We start from the raw sequence: 27503 nt of genomic DNA on the forward strand, positions 1-27503 counted from the left end.
CTGCAGATGTTCTATCAGACGGTTGTGGTGAGTGCCCTCTTCTACAAAGTGGTGTGCTGGGGAGGCAGCATAAAGAAGGAGGACGCCTCACGCCTGGACAAACTGGTGAGGAAGGCAGGCTCGATTGTAGGCACAGAGCTGGATAGTTTGACATCTGTGGCAGAGCGACGGGCGTTCAGCAGGCTCCTATCAATTATGGAGAATCCACTGCATCCACTAAACAGGATCATCTCCAGACAGAGGAGCAGCTTCAGTGACAGACTGCTGTCACTGTCCTGCTCCACTGACAGACTGAGGAGATCGTTCTTCTCCCAAATTATGCGACTCTTCAATTCCACCCGTGGGGGTAAACATTAACATTATACAAAGTTATTGTCTGTTTTTACCTACATTTTTATTACTCTTTAATTTAATATTGTTTTTTTGTATCAGTATGCTGCTGCTGGAGTATGTGAATTTCCCCTTAGGATTAATAAAGTATCTATCTATCTATCTATCTATCTATCTATCTATCTATCTATCTATCTATCTATCTATCTATCTATCTATCATATATATATATATATATATATATATATATATAAATAGCCCTTAAGCTCAGCATTCTGTGAAAAGGCAATGGCAAAAGCACGGGGGGAAATAGAAGAATTTCACCGAATACCAACAGTGGTATAAACAACAAAAGGAAGTTGATCGAGTGACAGAGTGTCGGAGAAACTCAAAAGCTCAAGTTCACAAAGTCGCACAGTGCCCGAAATAAAAAAGAAATTGTTATATATCAACTCTTTGGTGTGAATGGCAGGCGTCACGTTTGGAGGAAACCAGGCACCGATCATCACCAGGCCAATACCATCCCTACAGTGAAGCATGGTGGTGGCAGCATCATGCTGTGGGGATGTTTTTCAGCGGCAGGGACTGGGAGACTAGTCAGGATAAAGGGAAAGATGACTGCAGCAATGTACAGAGACATCCTGGATGAAAACCTGCTCCAGAGCGCTCTTGACCTCAGACTGGGGCGACGGTTCATCTTTCAGCAGGACAACGACCCTACGCACACGGCCAAGATATCAAAGGAGTGGCTTCAGGACAACTCTGTGAATGTCCTTGAGTGGCCCAGCCACAGCCCAGACTTGAATCCAATTGAACATCTCTGGAGAGATCTTAAAATGGCTGTGCACCGACACTTCCCATCCAACCTGATGGAGCTTGAGAGGTGCTGCAAAGAGGAATGGGCGAAACTGGCCAAGGATAGGTGTGCCAAGCTTGTGGCATCATATTCAAAAAGACTTGAGGCTGTAATTGCTACCAAAGGTGCATCGACAAAGTATTGAGCAAAGGCTGTGAATACTTATGTACATGGGATTTCTCAGTTTTTTTATTTTTAATAAATTTGCAAAAACCTCAAGTAAACTTTTTTCACGTTGTCATTATGGGGTCTTGTGTGTAGAATTCTGAGGAAAAAATGAATTTAATCCATTTTGGAATAAGGCTGTAACATAACAAAATGTGGAAAAAGTGATGTGCTGTGAATACTTTCCGGATGCACTGTAGATACAATAAATAAAGTCACCAAAAATAATTACATGAAATTAGTTTAAAAAAACTAAAAATCTAAGACAAAGGTGGGGTTTAAAAGTGACCAAAGTTGATGCTGACCTAATAATAAAAGGAAGACTATTTTGAAGCTTATAGGGCAGATGCTGCAAAAGCAAGGGTCCTCTCTTAGCTTAAGTCTAGATCACAGTTGTCCATCTCCAGGCCTGGAGGGCCGCAGTGGCTGCAGGTTTTCATTCTAACCCTTTTCCTAATCAGTGACCAGTTTTCAATGCTAATTCACTTTTTTCCCCTTTATTTTAACAGCCATGTTAGAAGGGTTCAGTCCTCTGAATTGATTTGTTTCCTCTTCCCCTTTAAATGACAGCCAAACAGAAATGAGATGTGAAACGAGCCAACAGATGACCAGCTTAAACTTGGGCCTCAAACTCCAACCAGGCTGTAACATAACAAAATGTGGAAAAAGTGATGCGCTGTGAATACTTTCCTGATGCACTGTAAATACTCCGAGTGGTGCAGTGAGAGTAATATGGAAAAAGATGATCAGCTGTGGCAACCCCAAACAGGAGCAGCTAAAAGGAGAAGAAGAAGGTGCAGGGAGAGTAACAACGCTAAAGCAGCTATTTTATTTAGAATGGTTTGACCATTCTGTGGACCATTATATTGTTACAGGTTAATTTCAATCAGATGCCTTAAACCAGGGCTACTCAATTACAATTTCGGTTGGGCCAGATTTTCAAACCAAGAAATTTAGCTGGGCCAGACATTTTCAGCAGTCCGTAAGAAGCAGGTAATGACAAATATTTAAATCAACATAATTTAATGTATTTAAAAACATTGTTTCCCTTTTACATTTGGTCACCTCTGACACAGGAACATCAAAAATGTATAAAAAAACAACAAAAAAAAGAATAACTGAACAAAATCTGAGGTAGTAGCAATACTTTTTTTTCCACTTTTGAAATAAAAAAATAAACATTTACCTCACATGTGACCCAGGTACATCTGAAAGCGCACAAAATAAAAAAAGTGCACAGCATTAGCAATAACATTTGTTTCCCTTTTGAAATATGAGATCCTCCCCCAATTTAAATGGGTGGTCATGACAGGCAAGGGATTTTTTTTTTTTTTTTTTTATAGAACTTAAAACTATTTCATTCATCCAATCAGCAGTGGCGTGTACTTAGAATTATTTTAACAAGCACGTTTCCAAGTCTAACGTCATTTTCACCATGACTCTGCACCCAATGCGGGATATAAACCAGCCTTTATGCAGCTCAGGGATATGCAAGAGGGAGCCCATATCAACACACTTGTTAACGGCACACACATTTAACAATAAAAAAAAAAAAAAAAATGGCCTTTTGCATCTGTTACAATATAATTAGTTTAAATTTTCAATTATTTCATTCGCAACTGCTGAAGTAAGTAGAAATGATAATCGCCAAATCCTATTTTTGGTTGCATTTGAGACTATTTTATTTGCAGTCTATAGGCCTGGCAGGACCATAGGCTGGGCCACTCAGAGGATGCTTCTGGGCTGCATGTGGCCCATGGGCCGCCATTTGAATATGCCTGCCTTAAACTAGTAAACAATATACGGTTAATTTCAGTGTATTTATAAAGCCATGTCAGGGATGTGCATCTAAAAAAGAAAGGGAAACCCACACAGGAACAGTAGCAGTGCTTTGACGCTGGGTGCCGCCAGTTTGCAAAACTGTGCGGAGAACTTTCGTACGGCAGGGTTGGAGCCACCGTGAAAATGTGCGTGGCTTTATGCCAAGTTTAGGTTTTATACATCGCGATTTGAGCGTGGAAACGGGAGTGTGCAACATTTTTCTGCGTACGCACCGTTTATACATGAGGCCCGTGGAGAGAGTAACAATAGTCTTAAACTTCCACCATTTGTACACAACGTGTCTGACTGTGGTTTGGTGCAGTCCAAACTCTTTAGAGACGGTTTTGTAGCCTTTCCCAGCATGATGAGCATCACCAATTCTTTTCCTGAGGTCCACTGAAATGTCCTTTGTCTGTGACATGATACACTAATACTGCACAAACATGTCTGCAGATGAAGCCCTTGATAGAAGCCTATTCTTTTAATATAAACAGGATGCCCATTCACACATGATCATCATCACACTGACTGACAACACCTGACTCTAATCTCACCTTCAAATTACCTGCTAGGTACGTATACTTTTGTCACTCACATATATGCTATAAAGCAGCGTTTCTCAACCTTTAAGTATTTGTGACCTGGGTTTTCATAACAGTTTTAATCGCGCCCCCCAAACATTTTTTTGAAAGGAGCCCACTAATACCAATTTGTTCTTTTTTAATTAATGATATATCATAGATGCATATTTTATTATACCTACTTAACTTTTATCGACATTTATCTAACTCTATATTTATTTTTCTAGTATCAGAATGTAGTTTAAGTTAATTTATTTGGTTTCAATAGATGTATTTTTCATATTTTCAATTCTTGTTTTCTTTTTTTCACATCTTCCAGACCCCTTTTTTGTTACTTCACAGCCCCCGCCCCACAGTTTGAGAACCGCTGCTATAAAGGGTGATTTTACTCAATAAATAAATGTCTGAGTATGACATTTTTGTCTCATTTGTTTACCCATGTTATCCATATCTACTTTTAGGACTTGTGTGAAAATCTGAAGGTGTTTTAAGTCATATTTATGTAGGAATATGGAATTTGTTGATGCGTTCACTAACTTTAAAGCACCACTATGAAAAGAACTGTACTGTGCTGAGTGGCCTGTTAAGTCAAAATTGTTCTAATGGATACATATCTTTGAGGTAAGGAAGACAGAAGTTTTTTTTGGTAAGGTTGTTATATTCATTGATGAAGGTGCCAGAGAATGGTGATAGGCTGAATGTTGATTTAACACATGCAAGTAGTAATTTCACTGCACTCTGTACATCTGAACCTATGGACTTAGAGCAACATCAAACAATCTAATGACTACTATATTCACTTTACATTGTACTGTAACCTGCAATTTATTCACACAGAAATATGTTCAACTACAGTACAATTATTGCCACTGGATGGCTCCACAAAGTATGGTGACCATAGTGTCTACCACGTTTAAGTTGTAAGGATAATTATGCACCATTGTTATTTTGGTTGTGGGATAAGACAAAGCGGCATCAGGCATATAGGACACCTGATGAAGAAAAATGCATTAGATAATAACAACAACATAGTCGACAGAGACCAGAGTTTGCATTTAGCATTAAGCTAAAAGAAACTGATTCTGTGCAAAGGGAAGAGATAGTAGGGAAAAATTATTTATTTGGAGTGAGGATATTAATAGACATGCTACAAAACTGTAGTGTCTGCAGAATAAGACTTCACAAGAACAAGTCCTTCACCTCAACTGAGCTCATAAATTCCTATTCACTTACTTTTTAAAAATGTTAATCACATTAGGATTTTACAATCTCTAAAGCACTACACTCCACTAAATTGCTAGATAACTGATTCCATGTATCAATAGTTCTGTGTTAAGGCATATTTTCTACCATCAGTTCAAAATTTACTTTCAACCAACTTCCACTTGCATTTCTGCGTTCCTGTTAAAAACCTAATTTTAAAATAACAAACAACATTCACCCTACTAATGCACATTATAATTTGAAAGGTGTAATTTTTGTTACCCAATTACATTAACTGTTCAGATTCAACTCTTCCCATTAGAGACGTTTATGAAGTTTTCTTGTGAAGTTGTTGAATGAGTCAATGGACTTTCTCTACTTCCTTTATATATTTCTTTTACTATAGAAAGCAAACCAATCTTTAAAAATTCCAGGATCTGACAGTGAAACTGCATTTTCTTAAAAGATACAAACAAATTAAACTCTGGATTTGAGGATTTCATGCTGCCAGTGGTATCTCTCTATCTAGTGCCCAATAGTTAAGAGTGATAATGTTAACTACCTCATCTTGGTCAGTCTTTAGCAACAGAAAGCCTACTTTTCCTATACACACCATTTTCCAAAACAAGCTTAAAACTAAGCTGCATACTTTGACCACTGTTTCCACACTTCATTTTACTATTTGAAAAATTATTATTAAGAGAATACCCTCAAAAAATAGGAGTTTCAGAGACTGGAATATAATGACTTATGATTGAATTAATTCTTTGCACTTTTGTAAGCATAACAGTACTAAAGGTAAACTGGGCCATGAGTAACCGCATAGTGAAGGTGATGTATGGATTAGGATTACACTGGAAGAAGTACAACAGCAGTGTTCTATGGCATTCTGTTAAGCTTTAATCAATAAAAACTATTAGATATAGAGTTGACCGTTCGTCATCAGAGCTGAAAGTTTCATTGGATAAGCTAAACCAGTGCTTTGAGAAATTGAAAATGAAATCCCCCCACAAAAAAAGGCTATGTACATTTGTTCTAAAATCTATTTTTTCCCTAATACATATTCCTAAAAAAATACATCAAGAACTTTTTTCAGAGTTTATTTAATATATCAGTTGATCTTATATACAGTAATAATAAATAAAAATACATTTCACTTATATAGCTCCTTTCCCAAGCTCAAGGCGCTTACTGTAGCAAATATATCTCCAAAACAACAAACAGTATTTCTCATCGCACCTTCACATCCAAAGCTACACAGTATTAGCTCATTTTCTGAAATAAACTGTCACTAGGCAACATCCAAATACAACGTTATAACAGCAGCTGAACCTAATAAGTATTAATTCTGGATTGTAAAGGATCTTAGTGCAGTTTTTAACAAAATACTTAATATAACTACTGGAGCCTTTAGGATATGACAACTGTGGTTTAAATCTTATTTCACAAAGAGAATCTACTTTACAGGCAGCTTTATTTTCCGCAGTAAAATTTTCCGTTTTGGTATTCATTAGGGCTCAGATTGGACCCTTTATTGTTCACTATTTATATGCTTCCTCTCTCTGCTCTTCGATACAATTATGGGGTAAGTGTCTATTGTTATGCTGATGACACTCAGATCTATCTGTCATTTAAATCAGATATGGCATCTGTGGTTCTCCGCCTCTCTAAGTGTTTGTGAGAGATTAAGAAATAGATGCACAATAACTTCCTTCAAATCAAAAGAGAAAAACGGAAGTATTTTATTGGACTCCCTGAATCAATTATTCAAACAGCACACGGGTACTTTAATTAAAACAAGTTGTTCTTAATCTTCATAACATAACTTCACTTGTCTGCCTCCTGCTGCTGACAAAACTGATTTTTAAAAATATGAACTGTTATAATGTATGATGTGGATTCTTTTTTAATTGCATACAATTTTTTATTATTATTTTATTAATGTAAAAGTCCTTTAATATGGAAATTAAATGTGGAGTATACAAGAGTAAACTAAACTGTATGAAAAAAAACATCTTGCTAAATGCAATTATCAAATTCTGAGTTGCTTGCTGGGCAAAAATTACCGTGGACTGTGAAAATAATCCCTTTCCCAATTAGACTTGAAGAAGGAATGCTGTTGAATAATCTAAAAGAATGCAGATAAATAAACAAAGTTGTTCTTTTATAATTATATTTATTGTTAACCATTTAAATTTGTATCTAATTTTACATTAAGAAAGTATTAGACTGGGAAATGGCTCAGGATGATAAAAATAATACTTTCATCACTGTGACAAAAACATCTGCTGCCAAAAAAATCCTAAAGCTCTGAATGGAACACATTAAATAAAAAATATCTATGTGAGCACTTATTATGCATACTGGCACAATTCAACACGTAATTGTATAAAAATCACAGATGCAACTATCATGATTTTTACTCTTATTATTGTCGAACACATTACATGGATGAACTGCTCACAAATAAATGTCTGGTGTATTTTGTTTTAAAAACAACTTACAGAATTAACTTGAAAGGAAGCATCTGAAAATTATTTGATAGGCAGAAAAGCAAGATAACAGTTTTATATCAAAATCAGAATAAAAAAAAACACACTACACCAGAATAGTATTGAACTATCCACTTTGATCGCTTTTTTTGAAGGACCTGGGGTGAGTTGCATGGAGTTGCATGGGGATTTTCTGCAGTTTCCAAAAAAAGGCGTGTTAGTTTACTAATTTTGTTAAGACTAAAATAAAGATGTGTGTTAAGTATGTGCCTTGTGATTCACTGTTTTACTTAATGATGACTCCTGGATGAAATAAAATCTGGTAATACGTTATATAAATTCACACATAGAATTTCAGTTATATTGCAATTGCTGCAGTGGTGTCTGCTGTGTGTACTTAATATGTTCTCTCTGTGCTCATGTTGTTTTTTTTCCCCTAGGATTATGATTTCCTTCCACAGTCTAAATAAATGCTATTAGATTGGACAGTAAAGTGAAACTGTCCTTGAAATGAGTTATTGTGAGTACATGTATGTGTTGGACTGTTTGTAATAGGCTGCTGGGAATGGCAATGTACATTTCCAAACTGAATTTAAGGAAATGAATTGATAACTGAACAAAGATCTGCAAAGCTATACTTACTTCTGCAATGTGCCCATTCATCTTACAGCGATGACACTTTATGTTCCAAAGGTATCTCTCTCTGCACATTTGAAAAGTATGCCCAGGCATACTACAGTTTGTACAATATCGATGGGGGCAGGAACGTTGCAAATGACTTCTGTCTGCACACAAAGTACATGCAAGGGACTTCTGCAGAAAAAACACAAATAAAAAGAATGATAGTTAATAATATATAGGAATTAAAATTTAATTATAAAAAAAAAAAACATGTACACAATTTTGATACTATTGCAAATATAATAGCATCCAAAGATAAGTTATTCTTTATTTCACTGCTGACTGTAATTTTTCATAACTCTGACATATATCAATGCTTATTGACAAGTCAAGCCGCCATAAACTGAACTAATGATATTACCTGATGAAATACTGAATAAAATAATTAGAAAAAAAGATGTAAGGAATAATGATGCATTTAGATTTGAGATCATGAATTTGTAAAGTGCACTTCACCTTATGTCACTTATTTAACATATTCTAAAGTATTTACATTTTAACAACACAAAGACTTCTAAACAAAAAAGCTCTAACCACAAAGCATATATGTTGGATTACAATCAAAGAGCACTATTTGAAAATTATGTGAGGGAGACTCAAGAAAGGAAAAACAATACAAAATGTACCTGTCTCGTACCCTATAATCTCCCACTCCTCCCCTCCTTTAAATAACCAACAGTCACCCTGAAAACAGATGAATGGATGTAATGCTTTTTGCTGGGTAGGGAAGGAAACTAAGTACAATTATGTGTCTCTATAGTGTGCTTCCACAACAACAGTGAGAACATGTCACGTATCAGCCTAATAAGTACACCTACATCCTTTGTTTTTACCATGAATATTTCCATTGTAGAAATCTCCTATTCTTCTATGCCACCCATTTGTAAGAAAATGTTGTTGGAATTACTTGGATTTCTGCATTAACTACTCAAAATAACATGATCTAAGCTCCCAACTATGCCACAATAATAGAATAATATAATCTCTTCTGCAGAAATGTGCAATGCCAAGTTCTGAGGAAAACAAGCACTGCATACCAATAATAAACATCATCTCAACTCTGGAGAAGAGGGAGCTTCATGGTTTGGGGATACTTGCTGACTCTGTGGCTGGAAAATTTGTTATCATAGATGGAACAATGAATTGAACATTTTATCAGGAAATTTTACAGGATAATGTTGGGGCAGAGGGTCCGTTACTGGAAGCTTAGCAGAAGATGGATGATGAGACAAAACAATCACCTAAAATACAGGAGTAAATCAGGTACCAGTGATACACCTGAACAAAGTACATAATTTAAACCACTGGTAGATAAACATGCTAAAGGCAACTGGACTAACAGAATCTCATTCCAGCTGCCACAACCTAGCACACTTCTTGTAGAGAAGTGGACAAACCACTAAGCCTTAATGAAATTCAGGGTGCTAGAAATTCCTTGCAAAATAGGAAAGCCAGAAAACCAGATAGCTGTCCACTAGAATTTTAAAATTGAAAGTCTGCTAAAATTGCTCTGTTAATGCTAGCTAAGTTGGACCAGGAAAGAAAATCTTGTTAGAAGCACTCTCTTTACGCTCATCTCTTTGTTCTGATCATTAATAATTACCATCAATTTACAAGTAATCAGATTGTGCTTTACTCACTCAAAATACAGAGCCAAAGTAGAAACTTTGTAGTACTTAAAGTACTTTAAGAAAAGGATTCTGCTGCTCCATTACAGGATAACATTACATTCAAGCCTTCCCTCAATCACACAGCATTTAAGTCTTGGAATACACTGCAGAAGTCTTTATATTGATAATATTCATAAGGTGCTTTAATCAGCTGTGTTGTAAATATGGACACACTTATTTTCTATGAAGACGTTAGAAACTTTGTAAAAAGAAATTTGTTTAACTTCTCTAATCATTCACCAACACTTGTACTCTGTATTATAACTAATAATGAGAAGGAATGTCGGTGCAATTCCATACTTTATTAATTACTGTCACAGTGTTCACTGCTAAACTACCTTTAGTATACCTCTCTATCAATATCTCAGACAAGGAGTGGAATTTGATCATTCACAACATTTATTCTTCTTCTATTTGTTCAAATAATGCTGTAATTCAGGAAAAAAAAACTGTACAGTGGACACATTTCTCCAAATTAAAATTAGTAAAATATACAAGGGATTAAACCTTCATTTTGAATGATGCAAGGTAACTCCAGTCGTGCTCAGGCATATGTTTTGGGATTGTCCAAAATTAAAGCTTTTGTGAAAAATATATATATATATATATATATATATATATATATATATATATATATATATTTGTCTGTCATACAGTGTAGGATTTGCAATCTTACCTCAGTGTTTAGACTTATTTCAGATGAGCTTAGACTATCTAGTTATAAACTGACCATTACTTTCTACACTACATTGTTAACACGTCAACTAGTCATAATCAAGTGAACAAATCCCAATGCTCCCTTCCATAGCTCAAAGCAAAAATACTTTACATGATTATCTTTGATAAATATGACAGATCAAATTATCTAAAAACAGAAAAAAGTAATTTTTCTTGGCATGGAAACATTTAGTAATATTATTCTAAAAAAAGTCAGCTGCTGCCTGCATCTCTGCTAAATTGCTGTTTGTTTAATTAAGATGACGTTTTTATTACTAACACTGTGATCTGGGTGAGGGTGGAGAGTTGTGAAGTGGTTTATGGCTACAAACACTAGTTGTTTCTGTGAAATATGGAATTGATTGTATTTCTGATTGAACAAACTTTTTACATCGGTTAATTTTGTTTGTCTCAAAACTTCTTTATGTAATGCCTAATATTGATTAAACAAAACTTTAAAAAATACAACTGAATATCCAGGAAATGCATTAGAAATTTGAAAATTTGTTTGATTTTAAGGTTTTTGGAATTACTTGCAATATTTTCTTGTCCTTGGAATCCTTTTTAAAAAAAACAAGATTCTCAATCATTTCAATTCTGTTTGGATGCAGTGCATTTAACAGCCTCTTTTATATATATTTTATTTCTTATGTACAAAATAAAGCTGGTATTTTGTCACCTGGTCTTGAAAACGTTTAGTGTTTTATTTCAATTTGTTTTATCCAGTATATAATCATTATTAGGATCATGTATGCAAAAAATAATAATACAGTATAATAAAAATAAAAATCTCATTCCAAGAGAGCTAGTAGGAACTGTGAAATGTGTGCAACACATGCTCAGCATAAGCATGTTTGCTGAAAAGAAAAAAGAGTTCAACTACAACTTCAGTTTGTTACTTTATAGTTACACATACTATGCCCTGTTTTGCATATTTTACTGTTTTGGAAATATGGTAGTCCTTGTTGATATCTTAATGAAGCCGAGTCGTAAATATTGATGAAAGAGTATCTGTATAACCTTTACTTTTTACCTACATTTAATTACACATATTTCTGAACATTGATTCACTACAGGTTCACAATCCCTTTTCAACAAATAAGAAATTCAAATTTATTTGAAAACCAATTTTTTTTCCAAGCAGGATTTGAAGAAACATTAGTGCTCTAATATATGTAAATGTGAAGCATTACACATACATCTAACTATAATAAAAATATAAAATATACTTGTGAGGCCTCGCTTGGAACACTGTGCAGTTTTGGTCTCCATAAAAAAGACATGGGAATAACTCAAGAAACTCCACACGACAGTGACTAGACTGATTCATAGTTTAGCAATTAGTTAATGTGACAATATTACCGGGATTCATTTATGTTAATGACTTTCAAACTACTTTGTTTTCGTGTCTGCTTAAACACATATTCTTTATGTGTACTTATCATGTAATCATTTGAATTTGCACTTTACCTGTGCTCCGTAAAGAGTGTAATACAAAAACAAACTGAAACTGAATTTAGGCACTGAGGTATGAGCTATAAAGAAAGACTAAAGCAAAAGAACCCTTTCAAATTAAGGGGTGGCAGGGCTGAAGTATCCAAAATTATAAAGGGAAGAAGTACAGTGAATTGAATCTGTTATTATAAAATGGATTGTTCAAAAAGAGCACAGAGATACAGATGGAAACTTAAAGAGTAGATTCTGCAAAGCTTACAAAGTTTTTCTTCATACAAAGATATGTAGACACACTGAATAAGTTACCAAATGGTGTAGTAGAATTTAAGACCCTCTAAAACTCGATTTGGTAAGATTTTGAAGGAAGCCATTAGAAAGAATGTAAAGGCTTTTTCAGGCTGAATGACCTGTTCTTGTCAAAAATTATTCAAATTGTTCAAAATTATTTTAATCCACTGCTAGATGTGCAGTGTAAAAACTCAGTAATTTGCGTCAAACTATAAACTCCATGCACAAGATGAAGGAGTGAGCTGGTGAGAAGCAGGCATTTCAACGGTGCCTGAGTCATGTGCACCTGTAACAATCTGCAAACCCTTCTGTAAAAAGTTGGTTACATTTAAGCAAGTACCTGTTATTAAAATATGAAAGTTGTTGTTTCTATATAGTTCTTTCTTTAATGTTTAATAAGAGCAATGCACCTAATACTTCCAACTGCTAAATGCTATTTGTAAACTGGTGTTCTGTTCTTCAATGTTCAGTAAAATGAAGTGACAGACTTGGAGGTGTAGAGACAAGTATAGTCATCCAGATTGACAAATAAATTACAAAATGTTCTCCAAAATCCACGTAAAAGGTATGAATTAGATCTGTTTCACACCAATACATTTTTTTAGTTTTCGGCAACTCCATTTTAGGACCACTATAGTTTGAACATGGCTGGTTTAAGCAAAACTTAAAAAAAAAAAATATTGTGGATAACAACTTACAGATGAATTTAAGGCAAAATGCCATATAAATATATATTTGGTTTAAAGAGTGTGTCCTTACAAAGATCCTGTAATCAAACAATACAAAAACATACTCTTATTGTTATTCCCCTAGTACATACAATTTACAAATCTGAAAATTCCAATCTGGCCAATAGGATTTTGGACAAGGGTTGGTAAACACACAATACTGGGTTGCAGGGCAAAAAGCAACAGGCTTAACCAGCTAAGCTAAAGGAGAACTTCCTTGGCTCAAATGACCAATCGGGCTTTTGACAATGAAGCATTTTTCATTAGCAGATTCTTTAGACTTGGGCTCTGTTATACTCTCACAAGTGTACAAAATGAAACGTGGTAATAAAACATTTGGGAAAAACATTTACATGTTTAAATTAATTTTGTATGCAGCCACTGAAGGGAAATAAATTATTATTTCTTGTGCAATCAAGAAAATATCTGTCGTCATGAGATATTTTTGCATGCACATAGGAAACTTTCACATGCTTACTCAATTTGTTTGAGTACTATGAAGTTGGCAACAATAAGCAACACAAAATGGACACAATTACTTTTGTTTACCCTGAAATTCAACAAAATAAAACTCCCAGATATCTCAGCTCCTCACTTCAATATAAAGTCAGGAGGCAGGTTCATGAAACCAGTGCATTTTAATAGATGATTCCTATTAGCATTTAAAGTATATTATGGATTATTCTTCTTCTTTTGGCTGCTTCCGTTAGGGGTTGCCACAGCGGATCATCTTTTACCATATCTTTCTCTCCTCTGCATCTTGCTCTATTACATCCGTCACCTGCATGTCCTTTTTAACTACATTCATAAACATTCGCTTAAGCCTTCCTTTTTTTCCTCTTGCCTGGCAGCTTTATCCTTAGCATTCTTTTTCCAATATACCCAACATCTCTCCTCTGCACATGTCCAAACCAACGTAATCTCACCTCTCACACTGTCTCCAAACCATCCAATTCATTTATAATCCTCTTCATCTTCGTCACACCCAATGCAAATCTTAACATCTTTAACTCTTGCCATCTCCAGCTCTGTCTCTTGTTTTATGGTCAGTGCCACCGTCTCCAATCCACATAACATAGCTGGTCTCACTACCGTCCTGTAGACCTTCTCTTTCACTCTTGTTGATACAGTGATCCCTCGCTATATCGCGCTTCGCCTTTCGCGGCTTCACTCTGTCGCGGATTTTATATGTAAGCATATTTAAATATATATCGCGGATTTTTTGCTGGTTCACGGATTTCTGCGGACAATGGGTCTTTTAATTTCTGGTACATGCTTCCTCAGTTGGTTTGCCCAGTTGATTTCATACAAGGGACGCTATTGGCAGATGGCTGAGAAGCTACCCAACTTACTTCTCTCTCGCGCTGACTTTTTCTGATCCTGACGTAGGGGGATTGAGCAGGGGGGCTGTTCGCACACCTAGACGATACGGACGCTCGTCTAAAAATGCTGAAAGATTATCTTCACGTTGGCTACCTTCTGTGCAGCTGCTTCGTGAAGTGACATGCTGCACGGTGCTTCGCATACTTAAAAGCACGAAGGGCATGTATTGATTTTTTTTATCTGTCTCTCTCTCTCTGCTCCTGACAGAGGGGGTGTGAGCTGCCGCCTTCAACAGCTTTGTGCCTGTGCTTCGCATACTTAAAAGCAAACAGCCCTATTGATTTGTTTGCTCCTTTGAAGAGGAAGATATGTTTGCATTCTTTTAATTGTGAGACTGAACTGTCATCTCTGTCTTGTCATGGAGCACAGTTTAAACTTTTGAAAAAGAGACAAATGTTTGTTTGCAGTGTTTGAATAACGTTCCTGTCTCTCTACAACCTCCTGTGTTTCTGCGCAAATCTGTGACCCAAGCATGACAATATAAAAATAACCATATAAACATATGGTTTGTACTTCGCGGATTTTCTTATTTCGCGGGTGGCTCTGGAACGCAACCCCCGCGATGGAGGAGGGATTACTGTAATCATCTGTCACAAATCACTCCTGACACTCTTCTCCACCCATTCCACCCTGCCTGTACTCTCTTTTTCACCTCTCTTCCACAATCCCCATTACTCTGTATTGTTGATCCCAAGTATTTAAACTCATCCACCTTCGCCAATTTATTCCCTGCATCCTCACCATTCCACTGACATCCCTCGAATTTACACACATATATCCTGTCTTGTTCCTACTGATCATCATTCCTATTATCTTTAGAGCATATTTCCACCTCTCCAGGGTCTCCTCAACCTCCTCCCTACTCTCGGTACAGATCAGAATGTCATCAGCAAACATCATAGTCCATGGAGACTCCTGTCTAATCTCGTCTGACAACCTGTCCATCACCATTGCGAAAAAGAAAGGGCTCAGAGATGATCCCTGATGTAATACCACCACCTTGTTGAATGCATCCATCACTCCTACCGCAGACCTCACAATTGTCAGACTTCCCCCGTACTGTACATATCCTGTACAACACTTACATACTTCTCTGCCACTCTCGACTTCCTCATATAATACCACAACTCCTCTCGGGGTACCCTGTCATATGCTTTCACGAGCTCCACAAAGACGTAATATAACTCCTTCTGGCCTTGTCTATACTTCTCCATCAACACCCTCAGAGCAAACATTGCATCTGTTGTGCTCTTTCCTGGCATGAAACCATACTGCTGCTCACTTATCATCACCTCCCTTCTTAACATAGCTTCTGCTACTCCTTCCAATGCTGTGGCTCATCAATATTATTGCCCTGTAGTTACTACAGCTCAGCACTTCCCCCATATTCTTAAATATCGGTACCAGTACACTTATTCTCCACTCCTCTGGCATCCTCTCAGTTTCCAAGATTCCATTAAACAATCTGGTTAAAAACTCCACTACCATCTCTCCTAAAGACCTCCATGATTCCACAGGAATGTCATCTGAACAAATTGCCTTTCCATACTTTATCCTCTTCATAGCAGTCCTTACTTCCTCCTTCCTAATCCGCTGCACTGCCTGATTCACTATCGCCACATCATCCAGCCTTCTCTCTTTCTCACTCTCTTCATTCATCAGCCTCTCAAAGTACTCCTTCCATCTGCTCAACACACTCTCCTCACTTGTGAGTGTGTTTCCATCTTTATCCTTTATCACCCTAACCTGATGCACATCTTTCTCAGCTTGGTCCCTCTCTCTAATCGATCGGTACAGGTCCTTTTCTCCCTCCTTAGTGTCCAACCTCTCATATAACTCATCATATGTCTTTTCTTTAGCCTTTGCCACCTCTCTCTTCACCTTGCGCCTTATCTCCTTGTACTCTTGTCTACTTTCTACATCTCTCTGACTATCCCATTTCTTCTTCACCAATCTCTTCCTCTGCATACTTTCCTGCACTTGCCCATTCCACCCCCAGGTTTCCGTTTCCTCCTTCCTCTGTCCAGATGTCACGTCAAGCACCCTTCTTGATGTCACACTTACTACTTCTGCTGTAATTGCCCAGCTAACTAGCAACTCTTCACTGCCATACAGTGCCTGTCTTACCTCCTTCCCTGAACTCAACCTTGCAGTCTTCCTTTTTCAACTTCCACTATTTGATCCTTGGGTCTGCCCTCACTGTCCTCCTATTCTTGATCTCCAGTATCATCCTACAGACCAGCAACCCATGCTGCCTAACTATACTTTCCCCTGCCACCTCTTTGTAGTCTTCAATCTCCTTCAGACTGACCCTCCTTCATAGGATATAATCCACCTGTGTGCATCTTCCTTCACTCTTGCACATCATCCTATGTTCCTCCCTCTTCTTAAAATACGTATTCACCACAGCCATGCCCATCCTTTTTTCAAAATCCACTATCATCTAAAATTCTTCATCCATCCATTCTACCTATCCATCACCTCCTCAACCCCTCTGTTCCATTCATCAATTGAAATCCGCTCCAATCACCACTCTCTGTCCCTTGCGTACACTGTCCATCACTTCATCCAATTCAATCCAGAAATATTCTTTCTCATTCATCGCACACCGAACTTGTGGGGCATATGCACTAACAACATTCATCATCACATCTTTCTGCTTCATAATCATCACTCTTTCTTGACACTCTTTTCACCTCCAAAACACTCTTGACATACTGTTCCTTCAGAATAAACCCTGCCCCATTTCTCCTCCCACTCACACCATGATAGAACAATTTGAATCCACCTCTGATCCACCTGGCCTTACTCCCTTCCATTTAGTCTCTTGCATGCGCAATACATCAACCTTCCTTCTCTCCATCACATCAGCTAACTCTCTCCCCTTACTAGTTATACTACCAACATTCAAAGTTCCTACCCTCAGTTCCACCCTCTTTACCTTCCTCCACTTCTTCTGCCTCCGGACACATCTCCCCCCCTCTTCTTCAGAATAAAGTATATTATGGATATGAAAATAAAATTTAAACCAATGAATTAAAAAACCTATTCATTTTCAAACTTGAATATCAATTTCAGAGACACATTGCATGAAACATGTTACACTTTAAAAAAAAAACAAACACTTTTGATCTTTAATTAACACTGTAAGATGTTAAAAAGCTGACAAAAATGTTTTTCCCTTTTTGAATTTACCTCTGTTTTTAAACCACTTTCCTGTTGGTGGTTTGATGAATCTTTGACATTAGCAGTTTGGACCTCAGACTGAAATACTTTGATCACTAACTTACATGAAACATTTTTTTGACTGAGTCAGTATTGATTATTGCTTATGTTTTGACTTTTTGTTTGATAAAAAAAGAGAGCAAACTGAATATATACACTGATTAATGTGTAAGTGTATTGCTTATGTTTTGACAATTTGCTTAATTTTAATTTTTAGCCGTTGATGAGGCTAAAGTCATGAAAAGATAAAATGTTTATATATTAGTGGTTTCTAAACTTATAAATCTGTGGACCCAAATAAGAATACCCGTACCATACTGGGACAGAAGAAGTTAATAGTAAGACAATAACAATGGACATATAATAATAATAATTTTAAAAAATTGCTTCCTTTGAAGCATACAGCATTTCTCATATGAAAATTACTTAAAAAGAAAAGTGGAAAACAATAATTATCATGCAACACAGGAAAAACATTCCTGAGGTGTACCACTGCCAGTGTAAATGCTTAGTGTAACCTTTAGTAAAGCTGAAAGAAATGCATTCATTGGGTAAGGCACAAGCATATGAAGATTTCTAAAAGGACAATATGAATGGTCACTTAAATTAGTTACTTGACTCAGGTTGACAGATAAGGAATAAAGTTGTTAAAAGTAATCAATTGATGCAGTTTATGTACCTTGTATTAAATGCTGTTATTTAAAAAATGAACTCCACTATTAACAATATATTTTTCTAAATATGTTTGCAAATAGTCAACATATCCCTGTTTTCATTTAACAAGTCAATAAACAGAAAAAAGTGACTAAATTATTTGTTAAAACTGAATGCATTACAGTACTGGTATTTTATACGGGTGACTGAATTATCTTATTAAGAATTATCCTGTGAATATTCCAGTTTGAAATATTTAATGCTACTGACTAATGTACTGAATGTTCACAGCTTGCCTCAACCTTTGGATATTTTCTGGTATTGTTACAGCTACCCCTTTAAAATGATATTTCTCTCTCTGCCCAAAAAAACAGAAATTCACAGAGATTCTCAATCTATTACATAAAATTAATAGAAAATTTCAATCTAATGTCAATGTAAAAGCAAACTGCCTATTAGGTGAGAGCCTTTTTACCATTAGTTATATTGGGCTGTTTTGTTTATGGACATATTCTGATTTTAATCTAAGATCTAGGACATTTGGTTAGTTTAAAAAAGTTGGTCTACCTGAACTGAAACACATACATAGTGTTAAATGTTTAACAGAGCACAACTAGTTGCAGATGCAATTCATTCAAACAATATGAAGTTGTGCAGTAACATTTATAATGAGGTAAGGCTGCTTATTTTAAGTATTATTGACCACATCGTCTGAACCCATAGAAGTGGGTGTATGAATATGGAAGTATATAGGAGCCCAGCTAATCCAGGCTGTCCTCAGTACCTACATTATATATCATAAACACAGGCATCACACCAAAAAAAAAAAAAAAGCACTTCCCAATCACTGGTTACATGTTTTTATCCTCTTATCACTTGTTTGCAAACATATAAACAGCTCCTCTGAGCAATGAGCGCATCCAGCAGTCAGTCTGGCTACACTGGCTTTGCGGAGCTCAAATGTGATGGAAGACTGCGATCTCACAGGGACATAACATTACTATGCACATCTAGTGGTGTTCTGAATCATAACCAAAACATAAGGAAGGCTTCATCTGCAAAAGTGATCAATCAACTGCAAATGTTCTTATTTGAGATTAGAGATTTTCAAAGATACTTTATGTTTTTTTCCCATGGTTGAACAACTAAATGACGTGAAGTCTTGCAACTCGAAGAAAACATCAATTCTAATGAAATGTTTTATCACGGTTCTCACACTGAAATGAATGCAAGTCTGTCTGCTTTGCCATAAAGATCACTGTACAATACTTACAACACGCTTCCAGAGTTTTGGAGCTGTGAATCCTTATGATATATAGATAGTAATAATGGCAAATTTGTGTAAAGAATATGAAAACCTGAGGAAGGCTCTAAACATAAAATATTTAAGATAGTATTGTGAGAGTTTCATAGTGTTAAGAGTGGTGAGAGCAAATGTAGGTCTGTTAACTTTACTGGGAAAGGCAAACAATATTACAGTTTTTGACAACATTTTTTACAGATCACATTTTTTTATCTGAACTTGTTGCCTGGTTGGTTGTTTTATTTATTTCTTAATAATTAGCTCTCAAAATCTTATCATTTTACCATCAATGAGAAAAGAAAACCTTCCATGCACAATGGATTTTATTATAGACCTGTCACTATTACAGGTGCACTCTATTGTCTTGGTGGTAATAAGAATATTTTTCAACACTCTATTGTCTTGGTGGTAATAAGAATATTTTTCAAAAGTGCACATTTCATTCCTTTAAAAAAATTACCTTCTTCAAGGGCACCAGCTGGGGTATTTTAAGAGAATTTTTCTGACATTGTGATTTTCCAAATGTGGACCTTGGTTTGTTATTTTTGCTTGAAGTTTGTAAAGTAAACCTCATATCAGCACCTTGAAGCTAAAGGCCAAAAAGAACACTGAACTAGGAATAAGAGATTGTTTTGCTTTGCACGTTCAATAGTTTTCAGGATAATTTGAAGGACATTCTACTTGTGAGGTTCAATACTATTTTTCAATAAAAATGTCACAATCTGAGTGGCCACATGAATTTAAACCCCATTTGCTGAATTTGTCCTCAGATAATTAATCTATTCCTATTCTGACTGAGTTTCTCATCAGGGTTAAGAACACTAATCCAAGGTAACCTAACAATGACAGGAACCTCTACTAAACAGTCTGTGGATCATAAATGAAAAACAGCCCTAGAGTACAGGGTAGGAAAGACAGTATGGCTATCAATGTGAGACTTTCACCTGAAGTAGAAGTCCCAGAAACTAGCTCCAAGATTTAACACTATAATTACCAGAGCCTACGAAAAAACTCGTAGATCCGGCCCACCTTAAATCGCTTCTTAAATCCGTTCACACCTCTCTGCCAGCGTCTTTTGTCCTCTAAATGTGCTGATAAAGACCGGGGACTCTTGATTACACTTGGTTTGCGTCTGTACTTGTGCTGTTACTTAGAGTCAGATCGGGGGGAGGGGTGATGTTAGAGCGCGTGAGCTTATTCAGTGCAGCAGGAACAACGCACATGTTGATCTTTTTTCTTCTTTCAATATATGTGCCTTCCCTGTTTATTTATATATCTCTGCCTGTCTGTCTCTCTATTACGCAGTGCTCTGTCTGTCTGTGTGTTATGGATCTTAAAAATAATAGTTATACGGTCAGTTGTTCATGTTAATTGCAGTCTCAATTGTTAAAAAAATATTTTAAAAGGAGCATCCCACATGAAAATATAACGATCTCATTAACTGACAGTGCATACCAATTTATAAATTTTATGTCCGTTTGAGGTTAAAAAGAAAAAAAAAGAGTAACACTTTATCCCCAGCGGGGAATCGAACTCAGGTCAGTCAAGTACGGCAAAGTAGCTGTGCTCTGAAAGACAAATCTTAGTCCGCTACGCCACAGAAACTACTGAATCACCCTTGAAGCTTTTGTGAAAGTGTTTATATGATTTTTGGAACTCAAGATTTACACATTTTATAGTTTATGCTTACATTTTATAACATTTATTACTAAAATATGAAAAAGTTTCTGTTTTAACAATGTGTTTACACAGATTACTGTAGAAATGGAACACACATGAAATACATGGGTTCCAAATAACGATCTATTATTTCCACTCTAAAACTCCACTTCACTCCCAGATAATCAATCAAGGCATGAGCTGGGTGAAGTTCGTGCACGTTCTATGTCGGTGGGGGGATGGAATAGCCAACTGCTGGCAGCTTGTCTTTATCAGCACATTTAGAGGACAAAAGACGCTGGCGGAGAGGTGTGAATGGATTTAAGAAGCGATTTAAGGTGGGCCGGATCTACGAGTTTTTTCGTAGGCTCTGGTAATTATAGTGTTAATGGTCTATATACAATAACTAAATGAACTGATCCTATTTCTTAGCAACTGGCACTACCTTCTCAATTTAAGGTGCATTCCATTTTCCATGTTTCACTGTTTAAAGTGATTCACTACAGATACTTTTTAAGAAGAATTACTCCTCCACACAGTGAAGTGGAGGGTGAACAAGAGTTTGAAATCCCCAAAATACTGGATTATCATCAAAGAGGTTCAACAGTGAATTATTTAGTTCAGTGGTGGGGGTTGGTGCTGAGGATCACTGGATGCCATTTCATGATATTCATGTCCCTGCACTGTTTAGAAAATTTCACTTATGAAATCCTGAGAAGTCTGATAGGTGCACATGGCATGTGTACCTTAGAAGAGGTGCTCTGCTCTGTCATGATTTTGGACTGTTGTATTCTGTTAAAAAGAATTGTCTTTCTTGGGCTTTGTTACATTATTATAAAATATTCTACTGTCATGTTTATGTCATGGCTACACCATCATTTTGTTTTGTGTTTTGGATCATGGCTGCCACCATTTTGTGTATTTCTGCATGGCCTATGTCGTATTATTTTTGGTCGCTATAATTGTTGCTACTCATGGGACTCAGCGGTCACAGCACATTTTGTGTTATGAGTACCTACATTTAAAAATATGGTGACACAATACCTTCTGTATTTATTTTTATGCATACACTCACATCTGTGTCAATAGTTAGTTTTTAGTCTTCTCAATTGTAAGGAATTCTTGTGTATTCACTTTTAAATCTTGTTTACACATTGGGCAAACATACTTTTTAATAACTATCTGGTTTTGATCCTGGTTCTGACTAAAATTTCAGTTGTTCTCTCCTCCACTCCAGGCACCTCTTTCTATTTAGTCTACTAATTTTCCATCTTTCAGTGTGTAACAATTGTACTATGAAATCTGTGTATTGTTACACCCCTAATATTGCATTTTCACACACACACACTTACACACAGAGGACCAGTTAAATTGTCTTTGTATAAAGATATGTGGGTATTTGTGAGCTTGTTTTACTCTGTTTAGGGCTGTTTCCTTTTTGTATTTCATGTTGCTTGGATAAGGCTTTGGACTCCCTGCGAACCTGATTAAGCACATTTAAGAATATTATGTCATTCATACTGTATATCCATATTTCTACCTGCTTGTCAATTTCAGAGTCACATGGATATATATTAATAGGAATTAAAACAATGGAATAATTCCAAGCATTTTTAAGAAATAAATTTTCATACAATTAAATTTCCATATTAATTCAATTTAGCTTAATGTAATGTGGGTAGATGGATGGATGGACAGACAGGCGGGCAGACAGAACTAGGAAATTTGTCTTTTTACAGAAGCTCTCTAAATAAATAAATGAGTAAGTAAATAAATAAACAAACAGACATACGCGCACATTTTAGTCTAAACACACACAAGTTAGACTATAAAGCAAGAAAATTAAAAAGAAATAAAAGTCCTGACTTGGCTGTCACGGTCACGGTAAGGCATTATGCAGACATATTGCTGTTGGTATAATGGAGCCCACATAGAGTTTCTTGACACACTTCTGCTAAATAATTTATTGTCTGAAAGTACTAATTATTAGTGTGGCCGAGAGAGAATGTGTAGCATTGTTAACAATGGCCATCAGTTTTGTTTTAATTCGCTCCTTTACTACTATGTCCAGGGGGTCTAGAGTGTGTCCTATAACTGAGTTTGCCCTTTTAATTAGCTTGTTTATTCGGTGGGCCTCTCTTGAAGTGATGTTACCTGCTCAGCACACCACAGCGTAGAATATCACGCTGGCTACCACAGAGTTATAGCAGATGTGAAGGCTGTCACTTCCCACATTAAACAAACTCAGTCTCTTAAGGAAAAGGAGACTGCTCTGCCCTTTCTTAAATAGTTCCTCTGTGTCCCAAGATCAGTCTAACCTGTCATTAACGTGGACCCAAAGTAGTAGTACAGTAGTAGTTGTTATGCCACATGTGTTGGAACGAGAAGATAAGCGTGCACCAAAATACTAGCAGGGAAGAACCTAGGAAGTCAATACATTTTATGTCATTTCCAAAATGATATCCCAAAATCAAAGTCAAAATTCAAAAATAAATTTCATTTTACTAAAAGCACAAATAGATGGTGAAATAAACCAAGAGTTGCTTGAAAGTGGAAAGCAATTTTTGACAATACATTATATGTAACGTGATTTAAAAACTGCACTAGTGAAGAGGAAATGCAAGACTTTTGGGAACCATCCCCCTAGCGACAAAGCATTGTACCTAACCAATGAGACCTTGAAATGGTGGCAAACATCAAAGATAATATGGCAGTGCAATGAATACAAGTGTAAGATAAATAAATATTGACATTACTCCAGGAAATAGGTAGATGTTAAATAATAATAACACTAGTTTCACTCAAGTAAATAACTTTTCAAAGAAAAAAAAAACAACCACATGTGTATTTAATGCCAATGACTGCATCATTAGCATTATTTTGTTACCACCATACCTCATTGCTTACACTACATTATAAAATTTACAAATATTTCTACCAGCACTTGACATTTTTCTTAACAAAAGTATGAGTGAAAATAAAAGTTTGTGTATACTGGAACTTTCCACAGCACAGCAACAAAGGAACAGTCTTGCTGGTGAACAAAGCACATGGTTGCAGAGGCAGTTATTATTGAGTCTTAAACTTTTTTTTAATTCTTTTACAATCTAAAATTTGTAACCGAGAAACAAACAGCTAACCCCATGTATGGTTTTCCTTTGTTTTCTACTTTGTAATGCTCTCTCCCTCAGTAAACTGGCATGGGCATTCCTTCTCATATTGGTATGAAAAATGTAAAAATATCCTATCAAGAAAGTGGTTTTGTATATGATGAATTCTATCTAAAGAAACACAGTTGAAGTTATTTCAGTAAGAGTTAATCGTTATTCTGCTGGCAGTACTCATTTTAAGACAAAGATTCACACACGTGCATTCATGCATATGCATCACATGCTTTTGTTCAGATTCATTTACAACTGATGTGCTGGCAAACACTGTGCCTGCACTGTGCGGACTGCCTTTTAATTTTTTTTTTCTGAGCAAGTGACCAAATGGCTTTCCTTGTCAACACATTCATTATTTAATCAACGAGATGGTTGTGCAAATTAGTTTTATTATTATTGTTGCTTTGATTATCTGTATTATCTTAGCGTGTCGGACTCGACTTATTGCTTTGCTAACTCAACTCAGTGATGCACTTCTGTATGATCAGCTTACACTTGGGAGTAAAAGGTAAATATTTTGCAGAAAGTGAAACAGTACCTTCACCAATTAATTGTATAAATTCAACATGGTTTTCTAAATGTTCATTTGCTGCTTTTTATGAAAATAAAATTCACCTGCAATTGAAATGAAAACAAATTTTCTACTTGCTACATTTCTTGAGCACTAGGAGATGGCCAGCAAAAAAAGAAAGTGGCAGATCTACAGCATGCAACACACCTGCATTATTTAATTACACTCTAAAGCTCTGAGTGACACAATGGGAGGTGATATTGCCTCACAGCTTCACCTCCTGACTCAGTCAAGTTTATTTACACAAACCAAGTATATGCAGGTTAGGCTGACTTAAATAAAAGCACCTTTCTTATGTTCAAAGTGTGCCACAGAAATTCAGAAAAAACAACACATATACAACATTGGATACAGATAATGTCCTCATGATAGGTACATGGTATATAAAGCAATGAAATACAATAATAGACAATAAACCAAAAAAAAAAACAAAAATACAAATACTACAAGAAAGCCATGAACAAATACCATAATTTGTGATACAAACACAAATCACCCTGAACATCTAGACAAAGTGGGTAAACTGAAAGAAGGTTCAGATTGTTAGGGAAAGTTAAATGCCCCCTAAATAAAAAAAAATGCTGTTCTTTTAAAAACATAAATTAAGTAAGTTGATCTTATTAATTTATTGAGGTTGTTCCAAAGTCTGCATGCAATGGTGCTGAAGAATCTGCTGACTGAATTAACATGAACTGACATACAGTATTTGAAGTTCTTTTTTAGAAATTACTTAACCATGCACAGAGACATTAATGTGATAAATTTCAGCAACACTTTATTTGACGGGTATCTACTTCATAACACATGAATAAGCATGGAATGACATTTAAAAAGAAATACTTGATTAGTAATGAACAGTTAACATCAGTTATTTGTAAGATGTGGAACAAAATATCATTACACTTTTACAAAAAAAAAAAAAAATTTCTGAGCACTGTACTCTTTCAAAATTCACCATAATTTAGCTAACATACAGTTAGGTCCATAAATATTTGGACAGAGACAACTTTTTTCTAATTTTGGGTCTTTACATTACCACAATGAATTTTTAATGAAACAAATCAGATGCAGTTGAGGTGCTGTCAGCTTTAATTCAGTGGGGTGAACAAAATGATTGCATAAAAATGTGAGGCAACTAAAGCATTTTTTTGAACACAATCCCTTCATTTCAGGGGCTCAAAAGTAATTGGACAATTGACTCAAAGGCTATTTCATGGGCAGGTGTGGGCAAGTCCGTCTTTATGTCATTATCAATTAAGCAGATAAAAGGCCTGGAGTTGATTGAGTTGTGGTGCTTGCATGTGGAAGATTTTGCTCTGAACAGACAACATGCGGTCAAAGGAGCTCTCCATGCAGGTGAAAGAAGCCATCCTTAAGCTGCGAAAACAGAAAAAACCCCTCCGAGAAACTGCTCCAATATTACGAGTGGCAAAATCTACAGTTTGGTACATCCTGAGAAAGAAAGCAAGCACTGGTGAACTCAGCAACGCAAAAAGACCTGGACGTCCACGGAAGACAACAGTGATGGATAATCGCAGAATCATTTCCATGGTGAAGAGAAACCCCTTCACAACAGCCAACCAAGTGAACAACACTCTCCAGGGGGTCGGCGTATCGATATCCAAGTCTACCGTAAAGAGAAGACTGCATGAAAGTAAATACAGAGGGTGCACTGCAAGGTGCAAGCCACTCATAAGCCTCAAGAATAGAAAGGCTAGATTGGACTTTGCTAAAGAACATCTAAAAAGGCCAGCACAGTTCTGGAAAAACATTCTTTGGACAGATGAAACCAAGATCAACCTCTACCAGAATGATGGCAAGAAAAAAGTATGGAGAAGGCGTGGAACAGATCATTATCCAAAGCATACCACATCATCTGTAAAACAAGGTGGAGGCAGTGTGATGGCTTGGGCGTGCATGGCTGCCAGTGGCACTGGAACACTAGTGTTTATTGATGATGGGACACAGGACAGAAGCAGCTGAATGAATTCTGAGGTGTTCAGAGACATACTGTCTGCTCAAATCCAGCTAAATGCAGTCAAATTGATTGGGCGGCATTTCATGATACAGATGGACAATGACCCAAAACATACAGCCAAAGCAACACAGGATTTTATTAAAGCAAGGAAGTGGAAAATTCTTGAATGGCCAAGTCAGTCACCTGATCTTAACCCAATTGAGCATGCATTTCACTTGTTGAAGACTAAACTTCGGACACAAAGGCCCACAAACAAACAGCCACTGAAAGCTGCTGCAGTAAAGGCCTGGCAGAGCATTAAAAAGGAGAAAACCCAGCATCTGGTGATGTCCATGAGTTCAAGACTTCAGGCTGTCATTGCCAGCAAAGGGTTTTCAACCAAGTACAGTGGAACCACTAGATACGAGTTTAATTCGTTCCAGCACTGAGCTCGTATAGCGAATTTCTCGTATCTAGAACAAACTTCCCCATTGAAAATAATGGAAATACAGTTAATCCGTTCCGCACCCCCAAAAAAATTAACATAAAAATCAATTTTCCTAACAAATAACACTGATAAATAATATATACTGTAGTTTA

General features: G+C 36.3%; 1 protein-coding gene across 1 annotated transcript in view; it reads right to left on the reverse strand.

The window, feature by feature from the left end:
- The window catches only part of zcchc7 (zinc finger, CCHC domain containing 7), a 365607-nt gene that overhangs the window by 139121 nt on the left and 198983 nt on the right, over positions 1–27503 (reverse strand). The window contains exon 5 of the mRNA XM_028805777.2: positions 8091–8261. Coding sequence (XP_028661610.2) covers positions 8091–8261 — 171 coding nt within the window. The remainder of the gene's footprint in view (positions 1–8090; positions 8262–27503) is intronic.

This window comes from Erpetoichthys calabaricus, chromosome 7, assembly GCF_900747795.2.
Source record: "Erpetoichthys calabaricus chromosome 7, fErpCal1.3, whole genome shotgun sequence".
Lineage (NCBI taxonomy): Eukaryota > Metazoa > Chordata > Cladistia > Polypteriformes > Polypteridae > Erpetoichthys > Erpetoichthys calabaricus.